At 42.4% G+C, this 16538-nt stretch overlaps 1 protein-coding gene across 7 annotated transcripts in view; it reads right to left on the minus strand.

The window, feature by feature from the left end:
- sdk2b (sidekick cell adhesion molecule 2b) overlaps window positions 1-16538 on the minus strand; it is a 1061066-nt gene that overhangs the window by 528911 nt on the left and 515617 nt on the right. For all 7 annotated transcript variants that reach the window (XM_085963616.1, XM_085963614.1, XM_085963610.1 and 4 more), the window contains one exon: window positions 12841-13000. In XM_085963616.1, the coding sequence (XP_085819742.1) occupies window positions 12841-13000 (160 nt within the window). The remainder of the gene's footprint in view (window positions 1-12840; window positions 13001-16538) is intronic.

Here is a 16538-nt window from a genome sequence, read left to right on the forward strand (position 1 = left end):
GACATGACTGTTCTAGAAGAGACACAAATATCATCAAACCTTTCAATAAAAAGTCTGTTGAAAATTTCTGAGATTTGTCTGGAAAAAGTTACTTCAGGCCATAACTCACTTCGACTCAGGCAAGTCTTATTGGTGCCTGCAGACTGGCTCCTGAAGCAAAGCTGTGGTGAAATGCTGGCAATGTGTCTATAATTGGTTTTCAATTAAATTCATCAGTCATTAGCAACAATTACACTTGTTAGAACCTTATTCTGAAAACTTATTTCTATCTGGCTCAAACACAACACTTTCCCTCTTGTAGCTAGTTAGCTGCTTTGATCATATAACAATAGAACTCTGAAAATTCGGCAAACAAGTTTCATTTCAAAGTTTAAGAACTGGCTGGATGAAAAATATCAAAATAATCATACAAAATTTGATTGATGGACTTGTTTCTCAGACTGCAACTATAAGGTGAAGGGTGTTCCACAGGATTATGTGTTGGGGCTGCTGACCGTACACCAAAATGATCTGAACTTCGGAATTCAGGGAAGTAATATATGTGGGTAGAACAAATGAAGGACAGAGACACGATGAATTGCTAGTCAAGGTGCTTGTTTACTAGGCCAGAGTGAACTGAGCATGCTCATACTAAACAATGTGACTAACCATGTGATAATACATTATACTGCTTACCGCTTTAAAAAAATGTACATATTCCCCTCTCAAATACAACAAAACTATGGTCCAACCATTACATGTATCACATTTTAAAATCAACTATCAATGCTACAAATGAACTACAAATCCAGTTTAATAACAGGTTTGCGGAACCTTCCTGATCTCCTTACAAAAGGTTTTGGTGTTGAACCATTTTTTGGGCTGTTTTGTTCTGGTTCCAAACTCAAAGATGATCCTGTTTCTATCTCAGATTTGTTTGAACCTGGTACTTCAGTTTCTGAAGTCTGAACGGAGTCAAACTCATGTATGTGTTCATGATCGAGTGGTTCACGATCACGTCTTGGTTCATCTCTAGCAGAGATCATTTGATCTACATGAACACTTCGGAAGTTGTACCCATTTCAACCAAATATCACTTGGTTCCACCAACCTCTACTATGGTTGCTATATCCCACTTGTGTGAACTCGACTTGCCAGGGGGACTGAGAACACGAACACACTCATTTTGTCTGAAATTACGTTCTTTCTAATTGCTGTCATAATAACGTTTCTAGACTCCGCTGTTCCTGTTCAACTCTTGAGGCCCAATTTGGTTGAACAAGACTCAATCGTGTTCTCAATCTCCTCTTCATCAAGAGTTCTGCTGGGGTATATCCAGTTGTAATATACGGAGTAGTTCTGTATTTCAGCAAGAAATTTGCCAAACGTTGCTTCATGCTGAGTCCCGAACAACCCTGCAACACTTGCTTTTTGAGAGCTTCTTTCACTATTCTGTCTGACCTTTCGGCTGCTCCGTTTGAAGCTGGATGATATGGTGGAACCAGAGTGTGTTTGATACCATTCCATTTCATGAACTTTTGGAACAGAGCAGAATGGAACTGAGGGCCATTGTCAGAAACAAGCTATTCAGGTAAGCCATGACAATCGAAGATAGACTCAATTCATCTATGGTACATTCAGTTGTAGTTTTTGAACCCATGTGTTTCACTTCAATCCACTTTGAGTGACTATATACAAGTCCCAGGAAATAACCAGTTACTTTCTCACAGAAGTCTACATGTACCACCTTTATAAAGCGCTGGTTAGGCCACAACTGGAGTATTGCGTCCAGTTCTGGTCACCACACTTTAGGAAGGATGTGAAGGCCCTTGAGAGGGTGCAGAGGAGATTTACCAGAATGGAGACTATGAAGGTATGAGAGCAGAGTTGACTAAAGTGGACTGGGAAAATAGATTAAAGTGTAAGACGGTACATGAGCAGTGGTGTACATTCAAGGAGCTATTTCACAACTTTCAAGAAAAATATATTCCACTGAGGAAAAAGGGGCATAAAAGAAATGATAGCCATCCGTGGCTAAGTAAAGTAATAAAGGATAGTATCCGACTGAAAACAAGGGCATATAAAGTAGCCAAATCTAGTGGGAGGATAGAAGATTGGGAAGCATTTAAAAGCCAGCAAAGAATAACTAAAAGATTAATTAAGGGAAGATAGATTATGAAAGTAAACTAGCAAAAAATATAAAAACAGATAGCAAGAGTTTCTACAGTTATATAAAAAGAAAAAGGGTGGCTAAAGTGAATGTTGGACCCTTAGAGGACGAGACCGGGAAATTAGTGGTGGGGAACATGGAGATGGCAAAAATGCTGAACAAATATTTTGTATCAGTCTTTATAGTAGAGGACACTAAAAATATCCCAACACTGGACAAACAGGGGGCTATGGGGGGGGAGGAGCTAAACACGATTAAAATCACTAAGGAGGTGGTACTCGGTAAGATAATGGGACTAAAGGCAGATAAATCCCCTGGACCTGATGGCTTACATCCTAGGGTCTTGAGAAGTGGTGGTGGGGATTGCGGATGCATTGGTGGTAATTTTCCAGAACTCCCTGGATTCAGGAAAGGTCCCAGCAGATTGGAAAACTGCTAATGTAACACCCTTATTTAAAAAGGGAAGTAGACAAAAGGCTGGAAACTATAGACCAGTTAGCCTAACATCTGTGGTTGGTAAAATGTTGGAGTCCATTATTAAGGAAGCAGTAACAGGACATTTGGATAAACATAATTTAATCAGACAGAGTCAGCATGGTTTTATGAAGGGGAAGTCATGTTTGACAAATTTGCTCGAATTCTTTGAGGACGTAACAAACAGGGTGGATAAAGGGGAACCAGTGGATGTGGTGTATTTGGACTTCCAAAAGGCATTTGACAAGGTACCACACGAAAGATTACTGCACAAGATAAAAAAATCACGGGATTGGGGGTAATATACTGGCATGGGTGGAAGATTGGCTATCTAACAGAAAACAGAGAGTTGGGATAAATGGTTCATTCTCAGGTTGGCAATCAGTGACTAGTAGTGTTCCGCAGGGGTCAGTGCTGGGACCCCAACTCTTTGCAATCTATATTAACGATTTGGAGGAAGGGACTGAGTGCAATGTATCCAAGTTTGCCGATGATACAAAGATGGGAGGGAAAGCAGTAAGTGAGGAGGACATAAAAAACCTGCAAAAGGACATAGACAGGCTAAGTGAGTGGGCAGAAATTTGGCAGATGGAATATAATGTTGGAAAGTGTGAGGTTATGCACTTTGGCAAAAAAAATCAAAGAGCAAGTTATTATCTAAATGGAGAGAAACTGCAAAGTGCTACAGTACAAAGGGATCTGGGGGTCCTGGTGCATGAAACACAGAAGGTTAGTATGCAGGTACAGCAGGTGATCAGGAAGGCCAATGGAATCTTGGCTTTTATTGCAAGGGGGATGGAGTATAAAAGCACGGAAGTCTTGCTGCAGTTATACAGGGTACTGGTGAGGCCACACTTGGAATACTGCGTACAGTTTTGGTTTCCATATTTAAGAAAAGATATACTTGCTCTCGAGGCTGTTCAGAGAAGGTTCACTCGGTTGATTCCGGAGATGAGGGGATTGACTTATGAGGAAAGGTTGAGTAGGTTGGGCCTCTACTCATTGGAATTCAGAAGAATAAGAGGCGATCTTATCGAAACATATAAGATTGTGAAGGGGCTTGATCGGGTGGATGCGGTGAAGATGTTTCCACTGATGGGTGAGGCAAGAACTAGGGGGCATAATCTTAGAATAAGGGGCTGCCCTTTCAAAACTGAGATGAGGAGAAACTTCTTCACTCAGAGGGTAGTAAATCTATGGAATTTGCTACCTCAGAGAGCTGTGGAAGCTGCAACATTAAATAAATTTAAAATGGAGATAGACAGTTTCCTAGCTGCTAAGGGAATTAGGGGTTACGGGGAGCGGGCAGGGAAGTGGACGTGAGTCTAGGTTCGGATCAGCCATGATCCTATTGAATGGCAGAGCAGGCCCGAGGGGCCGTATGGCCGACTCCTGCTCCTACTTCTTATGTTCTTATGTTCTGGGGATGGGGGATCTTAGCTACAAGGACAGATTAGAGAAGCTGGATTTGTTTTCATTAGAGCAAAGGAGGTTGAGGGGTGATTTGATAGAGGTGTACAAGATTATGACGGGTTTGGATAGGCTGGACGGGGAAAGGCTGTCGCAATAGTTGATGGTACAAGGACTGGGGACACAGATTTAAGGTTTTGGGCAAGAGATACAGGGGGGATGTGAGGAAAACGTTTTTACGCAGTGAGTGGTGAGGACCTGGAATTCGCTGCCGACAGAAGTGGTGGTAGTGGAGACTGGATAGGCACTTGAGGGAAATAAACTTGCAGGGCTACGGGGACAGAGCGGGGGAATGGGACTGACTGGATTGCTCTAGAGAGAGCCGGCACGGACTCGATGGGCTGAATGGCCTCCTTCTGTGCCATATGACTCTGTGTACTCACTGGAAAGGTCTACTTGGCCATGACCAGGGTTGTACTGGAGTTTTGGGTGGTTTGTTTCTGCAATTTTGGCAAATGCTGCATTTGCTGACAAGTGATTCAAGATCACTGTCCAATCCAGGCCAGTAAACAAAGCTTCTTGCAATTGATTTCATATTGACGATCCCTGGATGTTCAATATGAAATTCGGCCAGATTTCTATCTCTCAAAGAAGTAGGTACCACCACTCTGTTTCCCCACTTGATACAACCTTGCTCACAAGACAATTCAGTACGACAGTTATGGAATGGTTTTAATTCTGTGTCCAGACACTGATCAGTCCATCCATTCAAGGTGTTTTCATACACTCTTTTCTGTACTGAGTCCTTTTGAGTCTCATTGCAATCTCAGTTGCATTCACAGGAAAGTCATTTAGACTAAATCTAGGCTGACACTCCAGTGCAAAACTGAGAGACTGCAGCTCTGTTGGAAGTGCCGTCTTTTGGGTGAAATGTTAAACTGAGGCCCTGTCTGCCCTTTCAGGTGGACGTAAAAGATTTCATGCCACTATTTCAAAGAAGAGCAAGTGAGTTACCATGGCATCCTGGCCCACAATCAACATCACTAAAAACAGATTATCAGGTCATTATCACATTGCTTTTTGTGGGAGCTTGCTGTGCACAAATTGGCTGCTGCACTTCCTAATATCAACTACTCTCAGGAGGATGGCAAAATTCTCTGACTGCACCTAGCGTGAAAATTTCACCTTCACTCCCAACACGAGTCTTCATGTGGCAACCTGGGCAAGGCATCTGCGATTGCGTTTTGCTTTGAAGTGCGATATTCAATCGTGTAGTCATACTGTGACAACAACACTACCCAACGTTGCATTCTTGATGCGGTCATTGCAGGGATGGCAGATTTGGGCCCCAATATTGCTAGGAGCAGTTTGTGATTGGTTATCAGGGTAAACATTCTGCCGATCAGGAACAGTTGTGCTTTCTTTTGAATTTGCACGTAGTTTCTTTCGTTCTTTGTGAGGGTTCACAATGCGAATGCGATTGGTTTCTCTTGGCCGTCATCCATTACGTGGCTTATGACAGCTCCCACACCGTAGCTAGAAGCATCACACGCTAACTTAAGCTCAAGCTCCGTGTCGTAGTGCACAAGTAGAGCATCACTAGAAAGACTTCTCTTACAAGCATCGTAAGCTTCCTGCTGCGCTTTTGTCCACTTCCACTGGACATCCTTCTTGAGGAGCTCATGCAATGGAGTTAACATGGTCGCTAACTCAGGTAAGAAACGTACGTAGTACTGGACCATTCCAAGGAAAGATCTTAACTCAGACACGTTCTGTGGCTTTGGAGCATTGATGACAGCATCAACTTTTTCCTTAACTGGTTGCAAGCCATTTGCATCAACTTTAAGACCAAGCTACACAACTTCGGGCTGCACAAAAGCACATTTGCTCCTTTGCAATTTCACATTGTGGGAATTCAACCTTTGAAGCACTAAATCTAACACGTCTAGATTTTCTTCCTTGCTGCTTGTTGCGATCAGCACATCGTCTTGTTTGCATAAGCAATTTGGAATTCCTTGCAAAATCTTATCCATCGGAGCCTGGAAGATTTTGGGGGAGGACTTTACACCATACGGCAGCTTGGTGTATGAGTACAGTCCCTTGTGCGTGTTGATAGTGAGATACTGTTGACTCTCTGTCAACTTTCAGCTGAGCGTAATCTTGTGACAAGTCAAGCTTGGAGAAAACCTTTGACTCAGAGAGCGTTGCATACAAATCTTGTGATGTAGGTAATGGGTACTGCTCATCGTCAACTGCTTGGTTGATAGTAATTTTGTAGTCACCGCACAAACGTTCAGTTTTGTCTGCTTTGGGCACTACCACAATTGGGGCAGCCCATTCACTTTTGTCAGTTTTTACTAACACTCCGTTCTCTCTGAGCTTCACTAGCTCTTCCTCCACCTGACTTTTCAATGCATAGGGGACCGGCCTTGCTTTATAATAGACAAGCTTCACATTGGACTTGATGCAGATATGTGCATCGTACCCGGTGATGCCCTCATAACTGTCTGAGAATATGCTTTTATACTTGGTCAGCATTATTTCGAGTCATTTCTTTGAAGCATCTACACAAAAGATGTTTTTCCAGTCTAGTTTTAACTTTCTCAACCAGTCTTTGCCCATGAGGGTTGGCCTGTTGTTGTAGCTCGCTACAATAATAGGCAGCTTTACTGACTGGCCATTGTGCTGAACTGTACATTCCATTTGTCCACATGTCTCCAGAATTTCTCTGGAGTAGGTTTTTAACTCTACGGTACTCTTTGTAAGTGGCATTTGATTAAACTTACTCTCATATGTGTCCTTACTCATGATAGAGCAGTCCGCCGCTGTGTCGTTACACAAATCAATTTATTGCCTGTTGATCAAAGGTTTTGTACGGAAGTCTTTCTCATGACTGCTAGCATTGCCACTAGTGGCATAGAAACATACATATAGAAGATAGGAGCAGGAGTAGGCCATTCGGCCCCTCGAGCCTGCTCCGCCATTCAATGCGATCATGGCTGATCATCCAAATTCAGTACCCGGTCCCTGCTTTCTCCCCATACCCCTTGATCCCTTTAGCCTTAAGAAATATATCCAACTCCTTCTTGAATATATTTAATGAACTGGCCTCCACCGCCCTCTGTGGTAGAGAATTCCACAGGTTCACCACTCTCTGGGTGAAGAAATTCCTCCTCATTTCTGTCCCAAATGGCCTACCCTTTCTCCTTAGACTGTGTCCCCTGGTTCTGGACTCCCCGACCATCGGGAACATCCTTCCTGCATCTAGTCTGTCCAGGCCTGTCAGAATTTTATAAGTTTCAATGAGATCACCTCCCATTCTTCTAAACTCCAGTGAGTACAAGCCCAATCGACCCAATCTCTCCTCATACGTCATTCCTGCCATCCCAGGTATCAGCCTGGTGAATCTTTGCTGAACTCCTTCCATGGCAAGAACATCCTTCCTCAGATAAGGCGACCAAAACTGCACACAATACTCGAGATGTGGTCTCACCAAGGCCCTGTATAACTGCAGCAAGACACCCTTGTTCCTGTACTCAAACCCTCTTGCTACGAAGGCCAACATACCATTTGCCTTCTTAACCGCCTGCTGCACCTGCATGCTTACCTTCAGCGACTGGTGCACAAGGACATCCAGGTCTCGTTGCACTTCCACTTCTCCCAATCTATTGCCATTTAGATAATAATCTACCTTCCTGTTTTTGCCACCCAAGTGGACAACCTCACATTTATCCACGTTATATTGCATCTGCCATGTTTCTGCCCAATCACCCAACATGTCCAAATCATCCTGGAGTTTCTCGACATCCTCCTCACAGTACACACGCCCACCCAGCTTTGTGTCGTCTGCAAATTTGGAGATATTACATCTAGTTCCCTTGTCTAGATCATTAATATATATTGTGAATAGCTGGGGTCCAAGGACCGATCAATGCCGTACCCCACTAGTTACTGCCTGCCACTCGGAAAAGGACCCGTTTATTCCAACTCTTTGCTTTCTGTCTGCCAACCAGTTCTCTATCCAAGTCAGTACCTTGCCCCCAATCCCATGTGCCTTAACTTTACACGCTAATCTCTTATGCGGGACCTTATCGAAGGCCTTCTGAAAGTCCAGATACACCACATCCACTGGTTCTCCCTTATCTATTTTACCACTTACATCCTCAAAAAATTCCAGTAGATTAGTCAAGCACGATTTACCTTTTGTGAATCCACGTTGACTTTGTCCGATCCTGTCTCTGTTTTCCAAGTGCTCTGCTATTACATCTTTTATAATGGACTCTAGCATTTTCCCCACTACCACCTTTTTTGAATAGTGGGGTAACATTAGCTACCCTCCAATCCATGGGTACTGTTCCAGATTCCATCGAATGTTGGAAGATGATCAGCAATGCATCTACTATTTCTAGGGCCACTTCCTTAAGTACCCTAGGATGTAGATTATCAGGCCCTGGGGATTTATCGGCCTTCAATCCCATCAATTTCCCTAACACCATTTCCCTACAAATACTGATTTCTTTCAGTTCCTCCCTTTTATCAGACCCTATGTTCCCCGACATCTCTGGGAGGTTATTTGTGTCCTCCTTTGTGAAGACAGAACCAAAATATGTATTTAATTGGTCTGCCATTTCTTTGTTCCCCATTATAAATTCCCCTGATTCTGACTGCAAGGGACCTACGCTTGACTTCACCAATCTTTTTCTCTTCACATATCTATAAAAGCTTTTACAGTCAGTTTTTATGTTTCCTACTAGCTTACTCTCATATTCTATTTTCCGTTTCTTAATTAATCTCTTTGTCCTCCTTTGTTGAATCCTAAATTGCTCCTAATCCTCAGGATTATTGCTTTTTCTGGCCAATTTATATGTCCTCTCCTTGGATCTTATGCTATCCCTAATTTCCCTTGTTAGCCACGGTTGAGTCACCTTTTTTGTTTTATTTTTGTGCCAAACTGGGATGAACAAATTCTGTAGTTCATCCATGCAGTCTTTGACTGATTGCCATTGCCTATCCACCGTCAACCCTTTGAGTGACATTCCCTAATCAATCCTACCCAACTCGTGCCTCAGACCATCGTAGTTTCCTTCATTTAAATTGAGGACCCTAGTCTCTGAGTCAACTACTTCATTCTCCATCTTAATGAAGAATTCGATCATATTATGATCACTCTGACCCAAGGGGCCTTGTACAACAAGATTGCTAATTAATCCTTTCTCGTTACATAATACCCAGCCTAAGATGGCCTGATCTCGGGTTGGTTCCTCGACATATTGGTCCAGGAAACCATCCCGTAAACACTCCAGGAATTCCTCCTCCATGGTATTGTTACTAACTTGGTTAGCCCAATCTATATGTAGATTAAAGTCACCCATGATGACTGCTGTGACCTTATTGCATGCTTCATTAATTTCCCTTTTAATGCCATCCCCAACCTCCGCATTACTGTTTGGAGGTCTATATACCACTCCCACTAACGTTTTCTGTCCCTTGGTATTTCTCAATTCTACCCATACAGATTCCACATCATCAGAGCTAATATCCTTCCTTACAATTGTGTTAATCCCTTCTTTAACCAGTAATGCTACCCCACCTCCCTTTCCTTTTTGCCTATCTTTCCTGAATATTGAATACCCCTGGATGTTGAGTTCCCAGCCTTGGCCATCCTTGAGCCACGTTTCCGTAATCCCAACCAAATCATATTCGTTTACTTCTATTTGCGCAGCCAATTCATCCACCTTATTACGAATGCTCCTCGCATTATGACACAAAGCCTTCAGGCTTATTTTTTTAACGCTCTTAGTCCTATTAGAATTATTATTTACTGTAGCCATGTTTGATTTGAACCGTTGATTTCTCTGACTGCCACTTTTGTTTTTCTCCTTCCTTTCTTTTGCTTTTATCCTTGTTTCCCTTTCCTCTGTCCCCCTGCTCAGGTTCCCAACCCCCTGCCATCTTAGTTTAAACCCTCCCCCAGAGCACTAGCAAACACAACCCCTAGGACATCGGTTCCAGCCCTGCCCAGGTGCAAACCGTCCGGTTTGAACTGGTCCCACCTCCCCCAGAACCGGTTCCAATGTCCCAGGAACTTGAATCCCTCCCCTTGGCACCATTCCTCTAGCCACATATTCATCTGAAATATCCTTCTATTTCTACTCTGACTAGCACGTGGCACTGGTAGCAATCCTGAGATTACTACCTTTGAGGTCCTATTTTTTGATTTACCTCCTAACTCCCTATATTCAGCTTTTAGGACCTCATCCCGGTTTTTACCTATATCGTTGGTACCTTTTTGCACCACGACAACTGGCTGTTCACCCTCCCCTTCCAAAATGTTCTGCAGCTGCTCTGAGACATCCTTGACCCTTGCACCAGGGAGGCAACACACCATCCTGGAGTTTCGTTTGCGGCCGCAGAAACGCCTATCTATTCCCCTTACAATAGAATCCCCTATTGCTATAGCTCTACCCCTCTTTTTTCCTCCCATCCTGTGCAGCAGAGCCACCCCAGGTGCCAGGAAGTTGGCTGCTGCTGCCTTCCTCTGATAAGCCATCCCCCCCAACAGTACTCAAAGTCGTGTATCTGTTTGAGAGGGGGATGTCCACAGGGGACCCCTGCACTACCTGCCTGCGCCTAGTAATCTGCCTGTTGGTCACCCGTTCCCTTTTTGTCTGTCCAACCTCTACCTGCGGTGTGTCCAACTCGCTAAACGTGCTATTCACGACGTCCTCAGCATCGTGAACGCTCCAGTATGCATAGATACTGTAGATGCCTAGTTCTCAACATCAGGTGTGTTCACTTCAATATTGTGAACTCCTCCCTTTTGTTGTCGCTACTTTGCATTGCCACTAGAATGGTTCTTACTTCCTGCTTTCGATCTAGCTCTGCAAGCTGTTGAAATATGGCTTGCTTCTGGCAGTGAAAACACTTCGCATTTCTGTATTGGCAGGTCTGTGGTGAGTGATTTCCATTGCAGCAATAACAATTCACTGAACTGCTCTCACTAACATGCTTTTGACTCGGTCTCCCAGCTTTAGGTTTGATGGTGGCTTTGTGGCTGTAGATCTCAGCTGCACTAGTCACTTGAGTTGGATGGTGCACCCTAGCATTCTTAGATGCCATCTCCATAGATAGGGCAATTTTGCATGCTATGTCAAACATTAGGTTCAGAGTGTTCAGTAACTTGGACTGTGTGCGCTCATCCACCAGTCCACACACAAACTTATCTCTCAACGCATGATCCAACAATGTGCCGAAGTTACAATGCAAAGACAGGTTTTTAAGGGCTATAATATACTCACTGATGGTTTCACTTTGTTTTTGGTTTCTGGTACCAAACTTATAGCTCTCTGCTATTTCTAATGGCTTTGGGTTGAAATGGTCCTCGAGTTTCTCGACAATGTTTTCAAATGACGCATCCTTCGCTTTCCCTGGCGCAAGTAGGTTTGTCAACGTTCCGTAAACATCTGGCCCGATTGTCGTTAGAAAAATTGCTTTTTTACGTTCACGAATTACTTTATTTTGAGCTTGAACATTCTCATCTGCACCTTTGGTCTCAGTAATGTTATTGGCCTTAAAAAACATCTCCACCCGCTCAATGTAAGAACTGAATGGTTCACGAGCTTGGTCATAAATGTCGAGGCGTCCGATGAATCCCGTTGGCGCGGCCATGATTGTCCTGATCCTGTTGAACAGTGACTCAGCGCATTACCTGTGTACCTGTGAGAATCAACACCACTGTTGCTGTGTATACACCACGCGAAGGCGAAGCACAGACGATTCTGCATCAGCATTAACAGTAAAACATCCCAAAAAATTCAGTTTAGGTGTCACAAATTCACCTTAAACTTATCCACTCGAAGGTTGAACACTTTGTCCTTCCATGATCCCTAAAAATGGCTTTGGGATCCCATTCTCGTCGCCAAAAATGAACAAATGAAGGACAGAGACAGGATGAGTTGCTAGTCAAGGTGCTTGTTTACTAGGTCAGAGCGAACTGAGCATGCTCATATTAAACCATGTGACAAACCATGTGATAATACATTTCAAGGGAAGAATATCAAAATTTGCTGATGACGCCATAGACTGCGGGAGGTCAGACAGACTCACAGAAGAGGCAGGTAGGTGAAAGATGCAGTTCATTATAGAACAATGTCAAGTAATACATTTTGGAAATGTTACAAATTTGGGTCTTGCCTTGGATGTTCTTCTGGGTACGACAGTGCAAGCCACTCCCATAAGCGGTCTGAGCATTTTACATCAAGAAATGGCCTGTAAGACCTAATGTCTAACTGTACAGTAGTATAGCCTAGGGTGTAACCCTAGTACTCCCTTATGACCAGAACGGGTTATTCATGTCTTTCGCATTTTGTCCCCATGTGGACCTCTCCAAAGGCAGGTTGAGAAAACATTTGGTAATTCAAGGAAAGATACACATCATTAAGCTGGTTTATTTCGCAGCAAATAAACATATTGAACAACAGTTATGAGCCTACTCAACTAGTTTAACCAGTACAATTTGTCTTTGTGCAGTAAGACTAAAAGAATACCTTTTCCACTGATTGTATATCTTTCCTATAATGGCATGCTAAAAACTGTATACAATACTTCAATTAACTCCTGGATAAAGCCTTGTATAAGTTCAACATTACCTCCTTGCTTTTATATTCTGTACCTCAAGATACAAAACCTAGGATTCTGTAGCCTAATCTGAACTGGAGCAGTTCATGTAACAATTCCCTCGACCAGGGACTTCTGGTTAAAAATTTTCATGGAAAAACAAAGATAAAATTGCAAGCGTGACTTCTGACCTGTACTCTAGAGAGAAATGAGTCAGCTCCGTATTGTTGTACAACCATTTGAACTCCAAGGGCCAGCTTCCTTCTGCCATACATGTCAAGACCAGGCGGTTTCCCTCCAAGTGGATCTGTGAGCGAATGGGCTCCGTTTTAAAATAAGGAGGTACGTCATCTGAAATAAAGATGGAAAATGATTAAGAATAATACAATTGACATGCTGATTTTATTTACAAAAAAGGAATACAATGACACCGCCCATATCTCATACTCAAAAGACAATGGACCCAATTTGTCAATAGCTTATGGCATACCTAAGGCATGAAGCTAATTTTGGGTTCTTCTGAAATTTTCTTTTGTATCAATTACAGGTTGAGCGTCCCAAATCCGGAGTTCTGGAATCCAGAATGTTTCAGAATCTGGACTCCGGGACGATTGGTGGCAGGGGTCCGGAATCCGTAAAATGTTCCGGAATCCGGACACCCTGAGGGAGGCTTACCAAAAACCGGAAATAGCGCAACCTGGGCCCAGGCATTTTCGGACTTCGGACATCAGAAACACGTTTCGAAGTCCGGAAAAACCCGAAAACCGGCTCGGCCTCGGTCCTGAGGTTGCCGGATTCGGGATGCTCAACCTGTACCACAAAGAGAATTGTTGGGCTCGATACCAAGTTATTAAATTAAGACTCTCAGACCCATACTTATCTTTCACTTTACAGCTAAACCTATTCAACAGACTTGCTCTTAATTATTCAACACCAATTTCCTTCAAAATGAGTCACATAAGCAATGATGGGAGTTTTGTAATTGGCAATATAAATAACCAAGTGTATAATAAAGGCTCTGAAATTATAGAGGGTTACTAATTTAGGAATGCTATTTTAACAGAGGTGTTAACCCAATAATGGATAAATTCAGCAACCCCACACTCCCAGCAACAGACCGTAGTCAAAGGGAGCACAGACCAGGGAATTGTGACTACAATGTTTAGTCCCATCTCTGATCCGTGCTCGCAACGAGTATGGATTCCCTGCTGGGAGTGTAGGATTGCTAAATTTATTTATTTATTTTATGAGGATTAATACCTCCACTTAAAGAGGAGTTTCAACTAAATATTTTGAATTATTTTACCATAGGATCCCACAGCTTAATTTCAAAGTCAACGATTTTTACCAAGTGAACCAAGCTGATCAGTCGGCCTGCTTACATGATCTAAAAAGACCTGTTAAAGTCCACAAATCCTCAGAGGCGCCTCTCATGCTTTTGACTGATCTCATTCTTTCCATAAAGATCTGCACAACTTAGAGTTTCTCCTTTATTTCCAGAATAGATTTGTAGAACCCAGGATTGTTCCTTAATTTTAAGTCAATGCTTTGCAATTCTAAATAAACTACAATAAACTCAAAGTCAAAGAAACTACTCATAGAGAGAGAAAAAAAAACTATGGAATCAAAGAATGACTGGAACCGTCTGCAAAATGGCTGTAGTTATATGGTCGGGCCAGGAATAGTACAATGGTTCTTCAGCCCCAGTCTAGGCTTGATTTGCCCTCAAGTTAGTCACAGAAAGGGAAGGTATGTGGACCTCAGTTCTAATAATTGTTAAGAGAATATAAAGGAGAGAATTATTTTTTTTACAAAGGAACAATTTCCGAACAGCTTGTAATATGAAATCTGCCATCCCGTCATCTCAGCAAGTTCTCTCCTCAGCCAGAACCAGATGTTTTCTAATTGATACCAGGAAAGGAAAAATCCCTTAAGTACTGTCATTTTACACCACACACAAGTTTACATGTGTCTTTTTGCCATCGTGTTTTATATTTATATAAAGCACTGCTAACATTTTCTTAGCACTAATGATGCATCTCCCATTATTATTTGGATCTCGATTGACAATGAGATGTTGTGATGGGAAATTCTGGGTTTCTACAACCTGGATGGATCAAACGGTATCTCTCATTTGTACTTACCTTTGTGGTTAAATTACCTTTTCATAGAGTTTCATCTGCTGTTACAATAAGTTAGCAACATGAGTAAATAAATGTGTACTGCCTTGGCTTAATCAGCCGCACAGTCACAACGCAATCAAAAAAAGCTATTGTTGATGGGTTTGAAGGCATGCAGCATTTCTCAGTTATTACCAATAGCCTATCAATCTTTGTGAATTGCTGTTCTCCCCTTATGGTTCACCGAGTTTTTCTAGTGAGTACCTGAGCCATACAGACCAGGAAGATCCCAGGTTCAATCTCCTGTATGTGCTGAGTTTGCTGATCTCAGATAGGGCAGCAGCAGGAATGCTACAATTCCCTTTAGCCTCCCAAATTTAGGGAATCAAAAATAGCTAGGGCTTCTGCTCCTAAACTGTTACCCAGTTGCCATCTTCTGGAAGTGCACATGCAGACAGCATTGGGCACAGCAGCAGTGCTCCCACAGTCATATAGTCTGCTGACACTTACTATCAAGACTCATAAATAATGGCTACTTGGGTGAGGTACCAGAGGGTGATTGATGTGCAGCCGTGCTCCAGCAAGGAATTCATGTCTTGAGTAGATGAGGAAAGCTGAGGAAATTGGTAAGCAAAAAACTGTTGACAAGAAAAGCTGCTGTTCAATATATCTACTTGACGTGGCTACTTTTACTTGTGTTTTTTTGATGCCATACACAAGAACATGCAATGCTGCAGCAGTCAAGATTTTTACAAGATATTCGAGCTGATGATGTGTACTAATAAGATGTTTCAGGGTTATCTGTCCGATCCCCTCTCCCACTTTCAGATGTCAGGAGTTTTTAATTTAATTGTCACATAGCAGCCTGCAAGCTCTCTGGCATGAGATGACCAGGCGAGGAATGGAAAATACATAGAAATCAAAGCTTTCACTGTTGCTGATGAAATCTGTTGAAATATGTTTACAGCTGAATTCATCAAAACTAAAGCAGCATCCCATCGGCTCCATGTAAAGCTAACCAATATTTCACTTCCATCAAAATCCAAATTTCATGTACTGGGGGAGCGCATCATGTTCTTTGTTTGAATATAGTCATTCTATTAGCCAATTATCCACCCCCCCCCTTCCCCCAGAATGATTGTTATGTTTTTCTGAAAACTTCGGTAACGTGACATCAAATTCAGAAGATTGATGCGAACAGATTGAGCGTAACTTCAAACATTTGTAAAAATGTCACAGCACATATCAAGAGTGTCACTGCTGTACTCTGAAAGAAATCTGTGCTAGTTTCAACATGGATTTGGGAGAGATCAGTATATTGTACTGAAGGATATCATCAACATATTTCAAGTACAATTGTCAATAGCATTTCAAGAGCTTATTATTTCCAGAGGTGGCTCGTGAAGGTGAGGTGTCCTCTAAGGCATGTTATGTTGTGCGTAAAAAGAATACATAATGATACCATTGATAATTGTTTGCTGCTAGCAATACAAGAAAAAAGAAAAAAAAGGGATTGAAATAAAGACATAAGTCACTGCCCTTGCGTATCCTCTCATATGGAGGTATTAATTAAATTAACATTTTTAATTAATTTTCACCATTATCAAAGCAAAGATCAGAACTATAACTATGGTGTGTGTGTCTCTCTCTCCCATTCCCCAACCTTGTGTTGTTCCCTGTCTGGGTTTTGGTTAGGCAAAAAAAATCTTACTTGCGATCACCGCCAACATGGTGATGCAGCAGACAATTTCCTCAGCAGGCTGTCCAAT

This window comes from Somniosus microcephalus, chromosome 21 (genome assembly GCF_052327205.1).
Source record: "Somniosus microcephalus isolate GS21.2 chromosome 21, FLI_Smic_1.0, whole genome shotgun sequence".
NCBI lineage: Eukaryota > Metazoa > Chordata > Chondrichthyes > Squaliformes > Somniosidae > Somniosus > Somniosus microcephalus.